General features: G+C 35.0%; 2 protein-coding genes across 2 annotated transcripts in view; one reads left to right on the forward strand and one right to left on the reverse strand.

The window, feature by feature from the left end:
- Window positions 1-14,501, forward strand: part of LOC144978250 (uncharacterized) — a 165,347-nt gene that overhangs the window by 28,622 nt on the left and 122,224 nt on the right. The window lies entirely within an intron of this gene.
- On the reverse strand, window positions 9,785-13,793 carry LOC144978939 (uncharacterized). Its single transcript, XM_078925557.1, has 2 exons — window positions 13,454-13,793; window positions 9,785-9,873 (listed from the first exon to the last, which is right to left on the reverse strand). Exons 1-2 carry the CDS (start codon window positions 13,791-13,793, stop codon window positions 9,785-9,787), a joined length of 429 nt encoding a protein of 142 aa, XP_078781683.1.

Consider the following 14,501-nt stretch of genomic DNA (forward strand, 5'->3'; position numbering starts at 1 on the left):
CGGAAATCAACTTTCGTCAAAGAGACGATAATATAAATAACCCAAGTTTTCATATAACGCAATATATATTAAATGTGCTCAAAGCAACACTAAGAATGTAGGACGAGACATAACTCCTGTAAAACGACATTATGTAGCAATGACTATGAAAAATGTTTTTTTTTTCTCTTTTGAGGAAATTTTTGTTTAAAATCAAAGCCCTATCTCCACTGAGCAAAAATGTTTTTGAATTTTGAAAATCCATTCATAAATAAACAAGTTATACAGTTTCAAAGGTGTCATTTATTTGGATGACCCGCAAAGAGAAAAAAAACGCGAAAATATGGGACGCTTTTTCGGCATTTTTTTTCGACCTTTGGTTGTATATTGCGTAATAAGTGTATTAAAAGATTGAAACTTGAAGAGCAAATAAGGATGGTGTTTTGTAAAATACGGGAAAAGTACTCGCCATATTCATATGAAATTTTACAACCAAAAAGAAGAAATGTTCATGTATTACCTTGTCAGCGACAAAACCTCCACGCCCGTAGTTTTAGAAATATTTTACTCCAAAGAGTAAAAATCTATTTTTAACGGTCTTCTGGTAATCGCACGAATTTTGTCGCTTGACATAATCTATAATGACCTTTTTTCTAACTGTGTGCCAACTTTCAGTCATATTCATCGATAAAACACGTCGTAATTAATTTTTTAAAATAGCATATACGAAACGGCTTCGTCCAATATTTTGACGCGAATTCGGGCACTTCGTGAGCGAAAAAGAGGCCCAAAGATTTGTGCGGGATAGTCATTGCTACATTATGATAATCGGTCGATTAAAATGACCCTCATCTTTTCAAAAGTTCTCAAACCTGGGTCTTCAAGACTCTTCTTTCAAATAAGGATCGATTCAAATGAGTGAGCATCATCCAGTCAATAACTCACAAAGTGGGACTTCGTATTGACGGACGATTTTTCTCACCACAATAGGCTTCAACAGTCGTGACGTCACTTCCCTCGTAATGACGCATAGTAACTTAGTAACTGATTCTAAACTATCGGAACAATGACGGACGCCTTTATGAAATACTTCTCCGATGAGCATAAAAGTGTATCCAGAGGAAGAAAAACATTTAAAATCCTGATCATGTTCTTGACTTTTATTTATTCTGATCACATGACGTATGAAAAAGTTCTAGCCAGCATGAAGAATAAAAAAATACCGATTTTATTTGTTTAGAACCAAGCTGCTCGTTGCTGGGCGGACGTGACATCAGACTACTGAATCCTATTATATTTTTGGTGTCTTTTTATTTTCTAATAGAGTACGCAACGTTCACGAACTCTTGACTTTCTCAAATATCGTATGACAGTTTAAATATAATTCTATGAAGTATGCCAGAAAGAAAAAAAAACCCCAAAGAGACGCCGGGGGTGGGGAATGGAGACTGTCTTCTTACTTCTTGTAATAAACTAATTTCTATTCTTATATCCGAGATTCACTTTCTTTCCGGACAAAGACAGCAATTACAGGCGCTGGTTCCAGAGGCATTATATCTAATTCAGACTTTCAACACATATGCCCCCCCCCCCCCCCCCCCCCTCGTAAGTAATTATTCATGACGTTTGCGATTAGGACAGGAATCGTTCGATACAGGAAACGGAAACAAATCTACGACAGTGACATTTACATTTCTGTTACAGTTTAAATTATTGTGTAGAAGTTATAAATATACTATAAGTCCACGAATAACTCATGCCCTGCGGCACGTTTTAGTCCACTCTTTAATTTGCGTATCTATTTCGTTCGATAAATCACATTATTATCCATTTATCCAAGAATATACAAGTCATAAATGAAATGAATACCGTGGAATGGGGTCGTGACTAAGGCCAATGGTTGATGCCACTAAGACTAGCTAGCTCTCAAAGGTCCCCCTCCCCCCCCCCCCCCCCCCCTTTTTTTTTTTTTTTTTTTTTTTTTTTTACATTGACAATAGGATTCGATGTTCTGATGTCACGTCGGTACTTTTTATTCTCGTAATTACGCATAGTAACTGGCTCTAAACTATCGGAACAATGGCGGACGCCCTTATGAAATATTTTTCCGACGAGCATGAAACATTATAAATCTGCTCATGTTTTGACTTTTATACATTCTGATCACATGACATATGAAAAGTTCTAGCCAGCAGGAATAGTAAAAAGTACCGATTTTCTTTGTTTAGAACCACGATGGCCGCCGTTACTGGGCGACGTGACATCAGACTATTGAATCTAATTATGTGACAAATCACTTATCGTTGATTTTACCATCTTATCTGTGTGTAAGCTGACAATGGAATAATTAATCCAATGATAGTAGGTTCGAATCCTGAAGAAACAATGGTATTATTTCTTGACCTACCGTAGGAAGCAGGTTTTGTTGTTTTTATTTTGTTTCTTGTTTTTGTTCGCTTTTTGGTTGGGGGGGGGGGGGTGAGAAGGGGGGTTCTGGTTTGTTTTTTAAAAGTGTTTTGTTTTGTTTTGTATTTAGTTTGTTTGGTTGGGTGGGGGAATGGGTTGATTGTTTGCTTTTAGAGGGAGGGGTGTTATGATTTTTCTTCTTTTTGTTTGTTTCGTTTTGTTTTATTGTTTGTTTGTTTTGTTGGGGTTTATTTTTGGTCTTTATATTTGTCTTGTTTTGTTGTTGTGTTCTGTTTGTTTGTTCTTTTTTTTTTGTTTGTTTGTTTTTTGTGTGTTATTCTTAGATGTTTTTATTGTTTTTAAAATGATTTCTAGCCTTTTTTTTAAATATCGAGGTATGACTCGATGGAGCACTCTATCTGAAGTTGTCTTACCAGCATGATTGATGATGGTAAATGTATTGATATTATATATTTTGATTTCAGTAAAGCATTTGATTCTGTTCCTCATGAGAGGCTATTCAGTCGGCATATCTACAAGTACCCACCAACACACACACACACACACACACACACATATATATATATATATATATATATATATATATATATATATATATATATATATATTATATATAGGCTATTAATTTAACTATCTTTTAATCTGTTGATCTGTCTCTATATTTTCCTCTATCCATCTATCCATCCACCCATTCATCTGTCTTCTATTTATACAATTGCTCATCTGCGACATACGCGGTAGGACGTTCAGTCGATCAGAATGATGTTGTATTACAGGAAAATGTTCAGTATACGTCTTTTTGATCATTAACTCCTCTTCATATTATATATTTGCGGTGTCCAAGGTTATGACAATAAAATGGAAATTATCTTATGTGCACAACATAATATTAGTATCGAATGACTTGCCTTCAATGGAAACATTATTATGCTAAATAATCACCTACATTTATTTTGTATCTATTTTCGAATGCACGAAGTGGTCACACGAGTGGGCGTCGACTTCAGACCTTCATTATTCTATCGTTCTGTCATCGAAGGAAATTACAGTAATTCCAAAATTATTCAAAATCGGTACTTTGATTGGCTGTGCAGAGACAAAAGTAGAACAAATCGTCTTAAGATCGACTGTTAAGTCTTGTCGAGTCAAATAATGAGACACGCCTTCTAAAAAAACAAAAAAACAACTTGAGCTTGAGCTTTATATAGCGCAATATCCACTAAGCTCAAAGCGCTTTACAAAGGGTCCCAACAGCAACGCATCACAATAGGCTTCAACAGTCGTGACGCCACTTCCCTCGTAATGACGCATAGTAACTTAGTAACTGGTTCTAAACTATCGGAACAATGGCGGACGCCCTTATGATATCCTTCTCCGACGAGCATATACGTGTATCCAGAGGAGAAAAACATTATAAATCTGATCATATTTTGACTTTTATACATTCTGATCACATAACATGTGAAAAAGTTCTAGTACAGATTTTCTTTGTTTAGAACCAAGCTGCTCGTTGCTAGGGAACGTGACATCAGACTATCGAATCGTATTAGAACGAAACACGATGTCTGTTTGGCGATTTTACAATTTTTTTTTCCCGACAGAGACAACGCTGTTAACGGCAAGGTACACATTTTACAACTGAGTCCGATGAGAGAATGTGAGTAATGAGCATTTTCCAAGGACTCAACTATGCACCGAATGAATCTCGAACCCAGGACCTTCCGATCAGAAAGAGAATGTCATACCACATAGCCGCACAACGGTTATCTCTGATAACGGTATTATGTTGAGGTATTTTACATGTATAGCTCTCTCCTTACCAGCCATTTTCAGGATTTTCCCCAAAACTTCAACACCCAACTAACACAAAAATATATTTTTTATCATTCAAACACAATAGCAGTAAGTTCTTGCGATAAATAATTTCTTCAGCAAAACATGCTCTATAACACACTGTTCATTTTCTTTAAATTTTATGATGTACAAGAGAAATTTGAATAAGAAAAATTGTTGGTTGTATCGTAACGAATGTGACGATTCTTCTATAGTTGGTAGGGAGAGGGTTTAAAAAATATATCTATTGTAAAAAATACGAAGCTCTGGATACTTTTATTATGGCCTATTGGATGCAATGGATTGTGTTTCTTTACAGTAACAAAAACTAAAGTTTCACCATTCTCATCATGTTAACTCTATAGATAGTATGCGCTTGGCTAAGAAGCTCATAACATTGCCATCCGGAAGTATAACGGACCAACACACAAAACTGTGTGTATCCATGAACGTTTATAGTCGGGTTAATACAGTTCAGTGAGCATTACTCATAAACGCGGATGGCAAAAAACAAGAACAAAGACCAGAGTGACGTCATCTTCGAACTATCTATATCCAATGTCCAATCCAGTTCCATCTTTCCTCTTTACCATTGCACTGACGTTTCTGTCAATTCCATCACTTTTTATCTGCTGTTATAGATAGAATGCGCTTGGCCAAGGAGTTCACAACATCGCCATCCGGAAGTATAACGGACCAACACACAAACTCTGTGTAACCATGAACTTTTATAGTCTGGTTAATACAGTTTAGTGAGAACAACTCACAAACGCGGATGGCAAAAACAATAACAAAGGCATGAGTGACGTCATCTGCATACTATCTATATGCTATTCCCAGCTTATGTTTAATATTCTTGGACGTGTATTGAGAACGGAAAATGGGTTTGATTGCACTATAACGATGGGATGGACACCAGGAGGACAGAGGACAAAAGGACGCCCAAAAAATAAAAAACATGGCGCAAAATGGCGGAGAAGGAAATAAATTATGCTGGCATAATATAACTCTTGGCAGCGGGTAAGAACTGAAGCAAGGGACCGGAGCAAACCGGGGGAAACTGTTTCGGCCTTATGTGCCTCCTGGCCGACGCCATCGTAAACTAACAGCCTGACACTGACCAAAATATGTCAAAAGACAAGTCTTTGGCCGCAAAAGAAAACAAATCGTGAGTTATTTTCAATATTTCAACCAGGGGAATTATTGTTTCCTTGAGCTCTACTAACGACAACTCACCAGATGCTGCACAACATTAAAATATGACGTCAAACTATAAGTCCTAGAGGGTTCTAGTATCAGGCTATAGATAGTATGCGCTTGGCTAAGAAGTTCACAACATTGCTATCCGGAAGTATAACGGACCAACACACAAAACTACGTGTAACCATGAACTTTTATAGTCTGGTTAATACAGTTTAGTGAGAATCAATCACAAACAAGGATGACAAAATATAATAACAAAGGCTTGAGTGACGTCATCTTCATTCTATCGATGTCTCCGCTCCTGGCGTTGACAGAATCAAGGTAATGTAAGGTCAACTCAATATGGCATCCATTGGCCACGAACATGACACCGTTTTGAGGTTTTGATATTGAATTTCTTCAGACAGTGTCTTACACTTACAAAACTTTTTGTTTTCATGTTTACAAGACACATTTACTCCGTCAGTTATTGATCGATTTAGATCATCTCTAACTTGTCACAAATCGTCAAATTTGAGGACTTGTTTGAAGTTTCTAGTTTAACTCTCTCCTTACCAGGCATTTTCAGGATTTTCCCCTAAACTTCACAAAGATATATTGTTGGTACTTCAGCACAATAGCAGTAAGTTCTTGCGATAAATAATTTCTTTAGCTAAACATGCTCTATATACAACACACTGTTAATTTTCTTTAAATTTTATGATGTACAAGAGACATTTGAATAAGAAAAATGTTGGTTGTATCATAACGAATGTGACGATTTTTCTATAGTTGGTAAGGAAAGGGTTAAGACATGTTGACAAGTCGGGGTCAACTTTATCGATCGATATTTGAAGTTAACGAATTCTGGCTAAGATTTGAAGAACGTGTTTCGTCAGAACATTGAAATAATCCTCCTTACATCTTTATCCATACATTGATCGATCCATCCTTTCATCCCAACGTAACAAGGTGCAAAACATTTCAACAACTTACGTAACCAGGACAGATACGTCATGAACTCACAATTGACCCCCCCCCCCCCCCCCCCCAAAAAAAAAAAAAAAAAAAAAAAAAAAAAAAAACAATTGGGGTAATGGTAGAGAAAAAGTTGGAAAATGCAATTTACTCGGGGTCCTGCATATGAAATTTTTCCAAAACAAACCAGTCCTTCTATTATACAATATGCATATTTTGATCTTACCTTTGACTACCCATATCCGTGACATAATAGCTGCCAATTTGTAAAATAGATCTTATCGTCAGTCAATAGACCTTAAGTTCTAGAAAGGTGTTTTGGCGTGTATATATATATATATATATATATATATATATATATATATATATATAGAGAGAGAGAGAGAGAGAGAGAGAGAGAGAGAGAGGGAGAGAGAGAGAGAGAGAGAGAGAGAGAGAGAGAGATGGTGTTGTAATCTATCTAATAGACAACAAGTCTAGGGGTTACCATTGTTTTAGTTTCTACTATCCTAATAGAAACACACATTAGAAACCCAAAAGTATATTAGCTGCCTATCTCAAAATAACAATATTTCATTCGCCCGTTCGGTCACAAAATAATCACTATATTTAACAAAAGTTTGCTTAAACGAACTTCAAACATGATATAAAACACAAAGCGTTTGTGTACGCGCGCGCACGTGTGTGTGTGTGTGTGTGTGTGTGTATGTGTGTGTGTGTGTGTATTTTTGTGTATGCATTGGGCAATCACTCTAAAAGGATATCATAATATGTCGAATCATAGCATTTTTTAAAAATCTCGCTTAAAAGTCCCACATAAAAAATAACATGCTTAAGGGCGCTTACAGTAATCTTTGTCTAGTCGATATATCTTTCCTTAATTTGATCCTTAAATGTCTGACGCTCAAGAAATGTTTTATTCAAATATTCACTTTAAAATATATACAATATATTCTGCATCTTCTAAACATTGTTGCATGCAAACTAAAATGTTAAATATGTGTGATTAAGAACGCTGGCAAATTAGTTAGCGCTGAATTCACATGACCTGAAACGCTCAAAATGCAAAATCATTAACTTCATCTTATGTATAATCACCCAAAAATGACAAAAGCAGTTTGCGTCCATCATAAAATAAAGGTGCTTGCTTTATTTACTTGTTAAGTTTGTTTTAACCAGTTAACTGTCGTACTCTGGAAAAACACTTATTTAAAATTTTGGCCCAAAAAAACTTGTCCTTCTAATATCAATCGATTTAAATGACCCTCATCTTGGCAAAAAAAATCTCAAACTTGTGACTTCGCGAAGTCATTGAAATCGATCGATATATGAAGGATTAGTTTTATAACCAAATCTTTAAATACGAGTTTTTCGTGAGTACGGCATTTAATTTAAGTATTAGAATCTATAAGACATAAAACGCTGCAAAATATCTATATTTTATCGGAGCAGTCAAAACACAAAAATGGCATTTTTTTAAAAAATGTGAGCAATCGCTTTTAAGTCCAAATGGTAATGCGAGCGCAAGCAGTTTATTTTTTTTCTTTCAATTTATAAATTTGTGTCTATAAGCTCTGAAACGTTTTTAAAAAGGGAGCATGATTCCATTTGCGTAATCGCTCAATAACCATCAAGTTTTAATATAGACGCTGTTATCATGATATATGTTTATGGGTTGGTGGTGGGTGGAGGGGATGCTAAGGAAATTGTATTAGCATCCGCAAAATTGCCTCAGCATTCAATAAAATACAGCTCGTAAAAGAGATGAAATGCTCAAAATAAAATCTCATTTTGTTTGCGCAATCACTCAAAAATAATTGCTGCTGCTGTACGTATCCGCTGTCGGTCAAATAATATACTCTGTTTAAATCCGCTGCAACAAATCATTTTTGCGCAAATTTACCTCTCCAAGACCTGAAACGCCGAATAATAACTGATAAAAACATTATACCACAAACATGGAAAGGCAAAAGGAAGGGCAGGAAGAAGAATAAAAGTTGTTTTTTTTTTTTAAATAAGAGCCAACATCTTTAAATGATATTTTAAGAATTGTTCAGGTGACAGAGCGTAGCCATCGTCAACTTATAGTCTGACCAAAAAAAATAAAATGACGTCAAAAGACAAGTCTTTGGCCGCAAAAGAAAACAAATCGTGAGTTGTATTCACTAGTTCAACCAATGAAAGCATTTGTGTTCTCGGGCTCTACTAACAACAACTCACTAGACGCTGTATAAACCTTTAAATTGACGTCAAACTCTAAGTCTAGAGGGTTCTAGTGTCAGGCTATAAGTTAACGATGGCAACGGACAGAGTACCATACTGTTTACCTTGTTCTGGTTTTCATTCTCTGTGAATTCATCATAGCTCGTTCATTTTTATTTAGTTTTATTCTCCGGTGATATAAAAATTTTGATCTGATTCTTATAAGACAACAAATACTTTGTAGAACAAATATGTACACGGAAGACCACAAACACAAACGTACTGATATGGGATGGGAGATTGAATTGAACATGTTTATAGGTTACATCACCAACACATCTTATATGGATTATGAAAATCAACAAGAATGTTTCTTTCCGAATGCAAGTATGGATACTCTTTACACATCAATCATGACCACAGGTTCCGTTAACTCGAAGCCCGATATTTCAGAGAGAAAATAAAATCACTTCACTATAGACGAATTTCGGACCCGTAACTGTTAGTTACACAGGCCGTGGCATCAGTGTACCTCAAAGTTTGTCAACAAAGAGCCTTTGGCGCCTTACCTTGCCAGATATTACTGATTGTATCGAGTTTGCCATGAGATTAGCATACAAATGGGTGAAACGTTTCTATTTTGTGAAAAATATGATGGTATTAATTTACAGTCCTATCTGGTAGACAAGAGACAATCAAGCCCTATCCGTCATGTGTAACAGGTGGCAATGATACAGATTTTTCTCCCACCCCATGGCAACCTTCAGTTCATGCCTACCTGCCAAACTTGCTTAGCCTTCCAGTTTGTGAGCTTGTCACATTAGTCTGACACAGCTATACATAGAATCACTCCATAACTATGTAAAACACAATGAATGTTGAATTCGCTTGTGCCAAAATATTGTAAAACGTATTCAATGTCTAGAAAGCCATTAATTTCGGTTGGAATGCATGCACTCAAGGTTGTCCATGTCCCATTCTAACTCCTACCACACACATACACAGACACAGATCGGTAAACAGCACGAACAAATAAAACAAACAAACAAACAAACAAATAAGATTGACTTACGGCACAGCTCCGAGTCATCACAGAAGATGCTTCCTGCCTGGACCATCACGGCGGACCATTGGACCACCAGCAAAACCAAAATGGTGGGCGGTGACCACCAAGACTTCATCATTACTGTAGGTGCGTTTGGATTCTTTGTATTTGTTGTAGTTGTTGATGTTGTTGTTCTTTGTGAGATTCCGGTCTAGTGCTTGGAATTTCTGAAAAATAAGTGACAATAATAGGAATGTTTGCATTTTAGCATTACGATTTGAGTAGTCTTGTAGCAGAATACTTACTGATACTGTCGTACATTTTGCAACTCCACCCCCACACATACACGCTTTCCAAAAAGCCTCAAACCTGAGACTTTAAATTGGGTGCTTCAAGATCGAGACTTTGTGACAAGTTGGGGGTAATCAGTCAAACATAATTATTTAGATATCCCAAAGCAACGCCCCCCTCCCCCCACCTCCTCCACTCCCTTTCCATATCCCTCGCATTATCAATGTGAGTAGGATTTTTTTAATGTAAAAAAAATAGAAGACACAATAAGATATCAGATAATTATTAAGAGTATTTTATTACGGTGTTTATTTCATGAGCCACTCTAAAACATGTATCGATGCGAGTTTTAAACGAGGTTTTAATATTATGAGTGAGCATCCATTGCATTTATTTCCTTTAAACATTGGATGCAATCGTGTCAAATGACTGATCTGTTCCTTCGACTGACTTAACTAGAATGAGAATATCATACGCCCATCAATCAAGCCTTGCACACACACACAAACACACACACAAACACACACACACAAACACACTTACATACATACATACATACATACATACATACATACATACATACATACATACATACATACATACATACATACATACATACATACATACATACATACATACATACATACATACATACATACATACATACATACATATCAAAATTGTTTATTTCAGGAAATATACATGATAATGTAACAAGGGTAACATATTCATTGACATAATACCATTTCCTAAAATAATGTACAATGTATAGAGCTGGAGTATTAATTTGAACAGTGAAGTTTCAGACTCTGCCACAGAATGTCCCAGAGGTAATAATGATATTAGTGTTGATGACGATGATAATGATAATGACGACGATGATGACGATGATGACGATGAAGATGATGATGAGATGATGATGATGATGATGATGATGATGATGATGAAGACGATGATGATGACGATGATGATGATGATGAAGACGATGATGACAATAACAGTGGTGGCTATGGCGGTGATGGAGACGACGACGATGAAAGTAACAACGGTAGCAATGATATTAATAATAATAACAACAACAATGATAATAATAAAAACAATAATAATAATAATAATAATAATAATAATAATAATAATAATAATAATAATAATAATAATAATAATAATAATAATAATAATAATAATAATAATAATAATAATCCCTATCACTATAATATTAATAATAATGTTGATAATTGTGGTTATGATAACAACAGTACTAATAATTACGATGATGATAATAATGACAATAATAATAATAATAATAATAATAATAATAATAATAATAAATAATAATAATAATAATAATAATAATAATAATAATAATAATGATGATGATGATGATGTTGATGATGATGATGATATGATGATGATGATGATGATGATGATGATGATGATGATGATGATGATGATGATGATGATGATGGTGATGATGATAATGATGATAATAATAATAAAATAATAATAATAATAATAATAATAATAATAATAATAATAATAATAATAATAATAATAATAATAATAATAATAATAATAAACAGTAATGAAAAATTAAATCGATTATTACAATCATATACAAATTGATATATTTGGAATATTTGACAAATAGATGGATACATATAGATAGAGGGATATATAAATAGACAAATATCTATATTATTAAATATGTAGTGCTACTAATTATGATGAATTTTACATCTTTGTCTCCAAACTTTGTAAGAGCCAATGATGGCACTGTTGCTTATATATTTTGAAAGGACTTTTGCTTCTTTGCTTTTAATGCCCAGAATCTTTAAGCCATTCACAAATCTACCATGGACATAGCCGAGGCTACCCACAGAAAGAACGATAACCTCTGATTTATATCCAAGAGCATTTATTTCCATGCATAAAGGAAAGTACTTTTCAAATTTAGTTTGGAATGACTTGTTAATATGAGCATCAAATGGGACTGAAATTTCAACAATTTGGGCTGTTTTCATTTCTTTGTTGATTTTTAAAATGTCCGGTCGATTACTGTTAGTATTAAATGAGGATTTGTCACTGTCGAAAAAACTTGGTCTGGTGAATGTGTCTTTGAAAATTTGAGTAGTGTCGTTTTTTAGGTATTTTGTCAAAAATAATGTCAACAATTCTATTGTGTCGTTTTTTGATATATTAATTTGAATTTTGTACATCCGTTTACAACGTGAGATACCGTATCTGACGGATGATTACAGATCTTGCAGCCTTTGGAGTACGACAATGGGTAATATGTATGAAGTAGACTGTCGCACTCGAGAAGCTGCAAGCGGCATTTTATAGCAAACGTTCTAATTTCGTCAGGGAATTTATGATTGAATATGAAACTGGAGGAGAGAGCATGGTTTACCCCAGTGGCTTCTCTAACAATTCTTCCTTGGGACGCCAGTTCATGGAAATGGGTAGCTATCTCATTCAGTCTCACACTTTTAAGGAAGTTTTGAAAACATTTTGGGGACTTAAAAGAACAACTGACGTCACTATCAGCCTGTACAGACATCACATAATCTTCATCTTTTATTAAGGAAACATTTTGGCGGATACACTTTTCAAAAAGATCCACCCAAAATGACTTTGGCCAATTAACTTTTGTGTTATTTTGAAGGCGTTTGCCGTTGTGACAAAAACCGGCAAAAGTGTTTTCTTCGTTTTCGTCTAATGAGGCGCGTAGAATTTTTCTTTTCGTTAGATGAAGGTTCGGGCTGTTTGTGGCTGTTATCTTCACACTGTCATCGTCACAATTGAGGATGGACAGGGCAAAGGATAGGTGTTTTGCATAATAAATTATTTTAGGGTTTGGTACCCCGAGACCACCTTTTGATCTTGGACAAAACATGAATGACCTTGTACTCGAATTATTTAAATGTAACCAATTTCTAACTTTGTTCACAATTATATTTTCAATTTCATTAAGGTCCTTTTCGGTAAACATGAGATTACAAAAATAAAACATTAGAATTGAAAAGCACATTGAACTCAAAAGACACAGTTTGGCTGAAGACGGCAGAGGGGAAACATCTAAAAGGTTCATATTGTTTCTAAATTTTTTCGATTATCGTTTTTCGTTGATGTTCATCACTTTTGTTTGTCAGGTTGATATTGTGTCCTAAATACGTGTAAAATTCTTCTTTTCTAATGTTGGTATTTCATGTTGTTGTATTGTTACTGTTGGTAATTTGAATTTTTTGTTCCAGTTTGTTACCTGAACGTTGGCCAGATGTTATGGCGCATTTTGGGGTTTTATATTCATTCCCGTTGCATTCATAAATTGAGTTGTTTTATTGCACAATTGATTCATTACTTCTTCACTTTTTGCTAGTAACGTGACGTCGTCAACGTAACCTTGGATGGGGAGTGGCATCTGCGGAGAGGTATGGTTTTGTTCGATCGATCTTAGCCATTTATCTATTCCTTGTTCAAAGACAATTACAGACCATGGACATCCTTGGATTATACCTTTGCCTCTGTAGATTGTATTTGTGAGGTGATTTCGGACTTTTACTTGGAATGATGCTTTGTTATAAGTATCCTTAGTAATGTTGATGAATACTGAAGGATATGAATATTCATTAAGTTGACGTAGCATGAATTCGTGATCTATACTTCCAAATGCATCTTTTATGTCTACGAAGCATAAATATAATTTTCCCGATGAGTGTAAAAAATCTGATACTGCACATTTTAACGAAAACACATGTTCTTGTAGCCCGTTTCTAGGTAATGAACCTTTCTGTGAAAGTGACAGTCTCTCCGTGTCGACAATCCATTGCATGTGTCGATTTTGTATGAGTTTCATGTATATTTTATAGGACGTTAGTAATAAGGCGATAGGTCGCCAGTCGCCATACATACATACATACATACATACATACATACATACATACATACATACATACATACATACATGCATGCATACATACGTACATACAAACATACATGCATGAATGCATGCATACATACATACATACATACATACATACATACATACATACATACATACATACATACATGCATACATACATACATACATACATACATACATACATACATACATTCATACATACATACATACATGCATACATAAATACATACATACATACATACATACATACATACATACATACATACATACATATATACATACATACATACATACATACATACATACATACATACATACATACATACATACATACATACATACATACATACATACATACATACATACATACATACAGAGAGAGAGAGAGAAAGAGAAAGAGGGAGATAGGGAGGGAAAAAAAAAAGAGAGAGAGAGAGAGAGAGAGAGAGAGAGAGAGAGAGGGAGGGAGGGAGAGAGATGGATGAATAAAAGAGAGAGAGAGGGGGTGTTGGGGGGGGGGAGAGAAGTGGAGGAAAAAAAGAAAGAGAGAGAAGGAGAGAGAGTGTGTCTGTGTGTGTGTGTGAGAGAGAGAGAGAGAGAGAGAGAGAGAGAGAGAGAGAGAGAAACCCACATCGTCTACTA

This window comes from Berghia stephanieae, chromosome 8 (assembly GCF_034508935.2).
Source record: "Berghia stephanieae isolate SIO BIC M18660-M18661 chromosome 8, UCSD_Bste_1.3, whole genome shotgun sequence".
Lineage (NCBI taxonomy): Eukaryota > Metazoa > Mollusca > Gastropoda > Nudibranchia > Aeolidiidae > Berghia > Berghia stephanieae.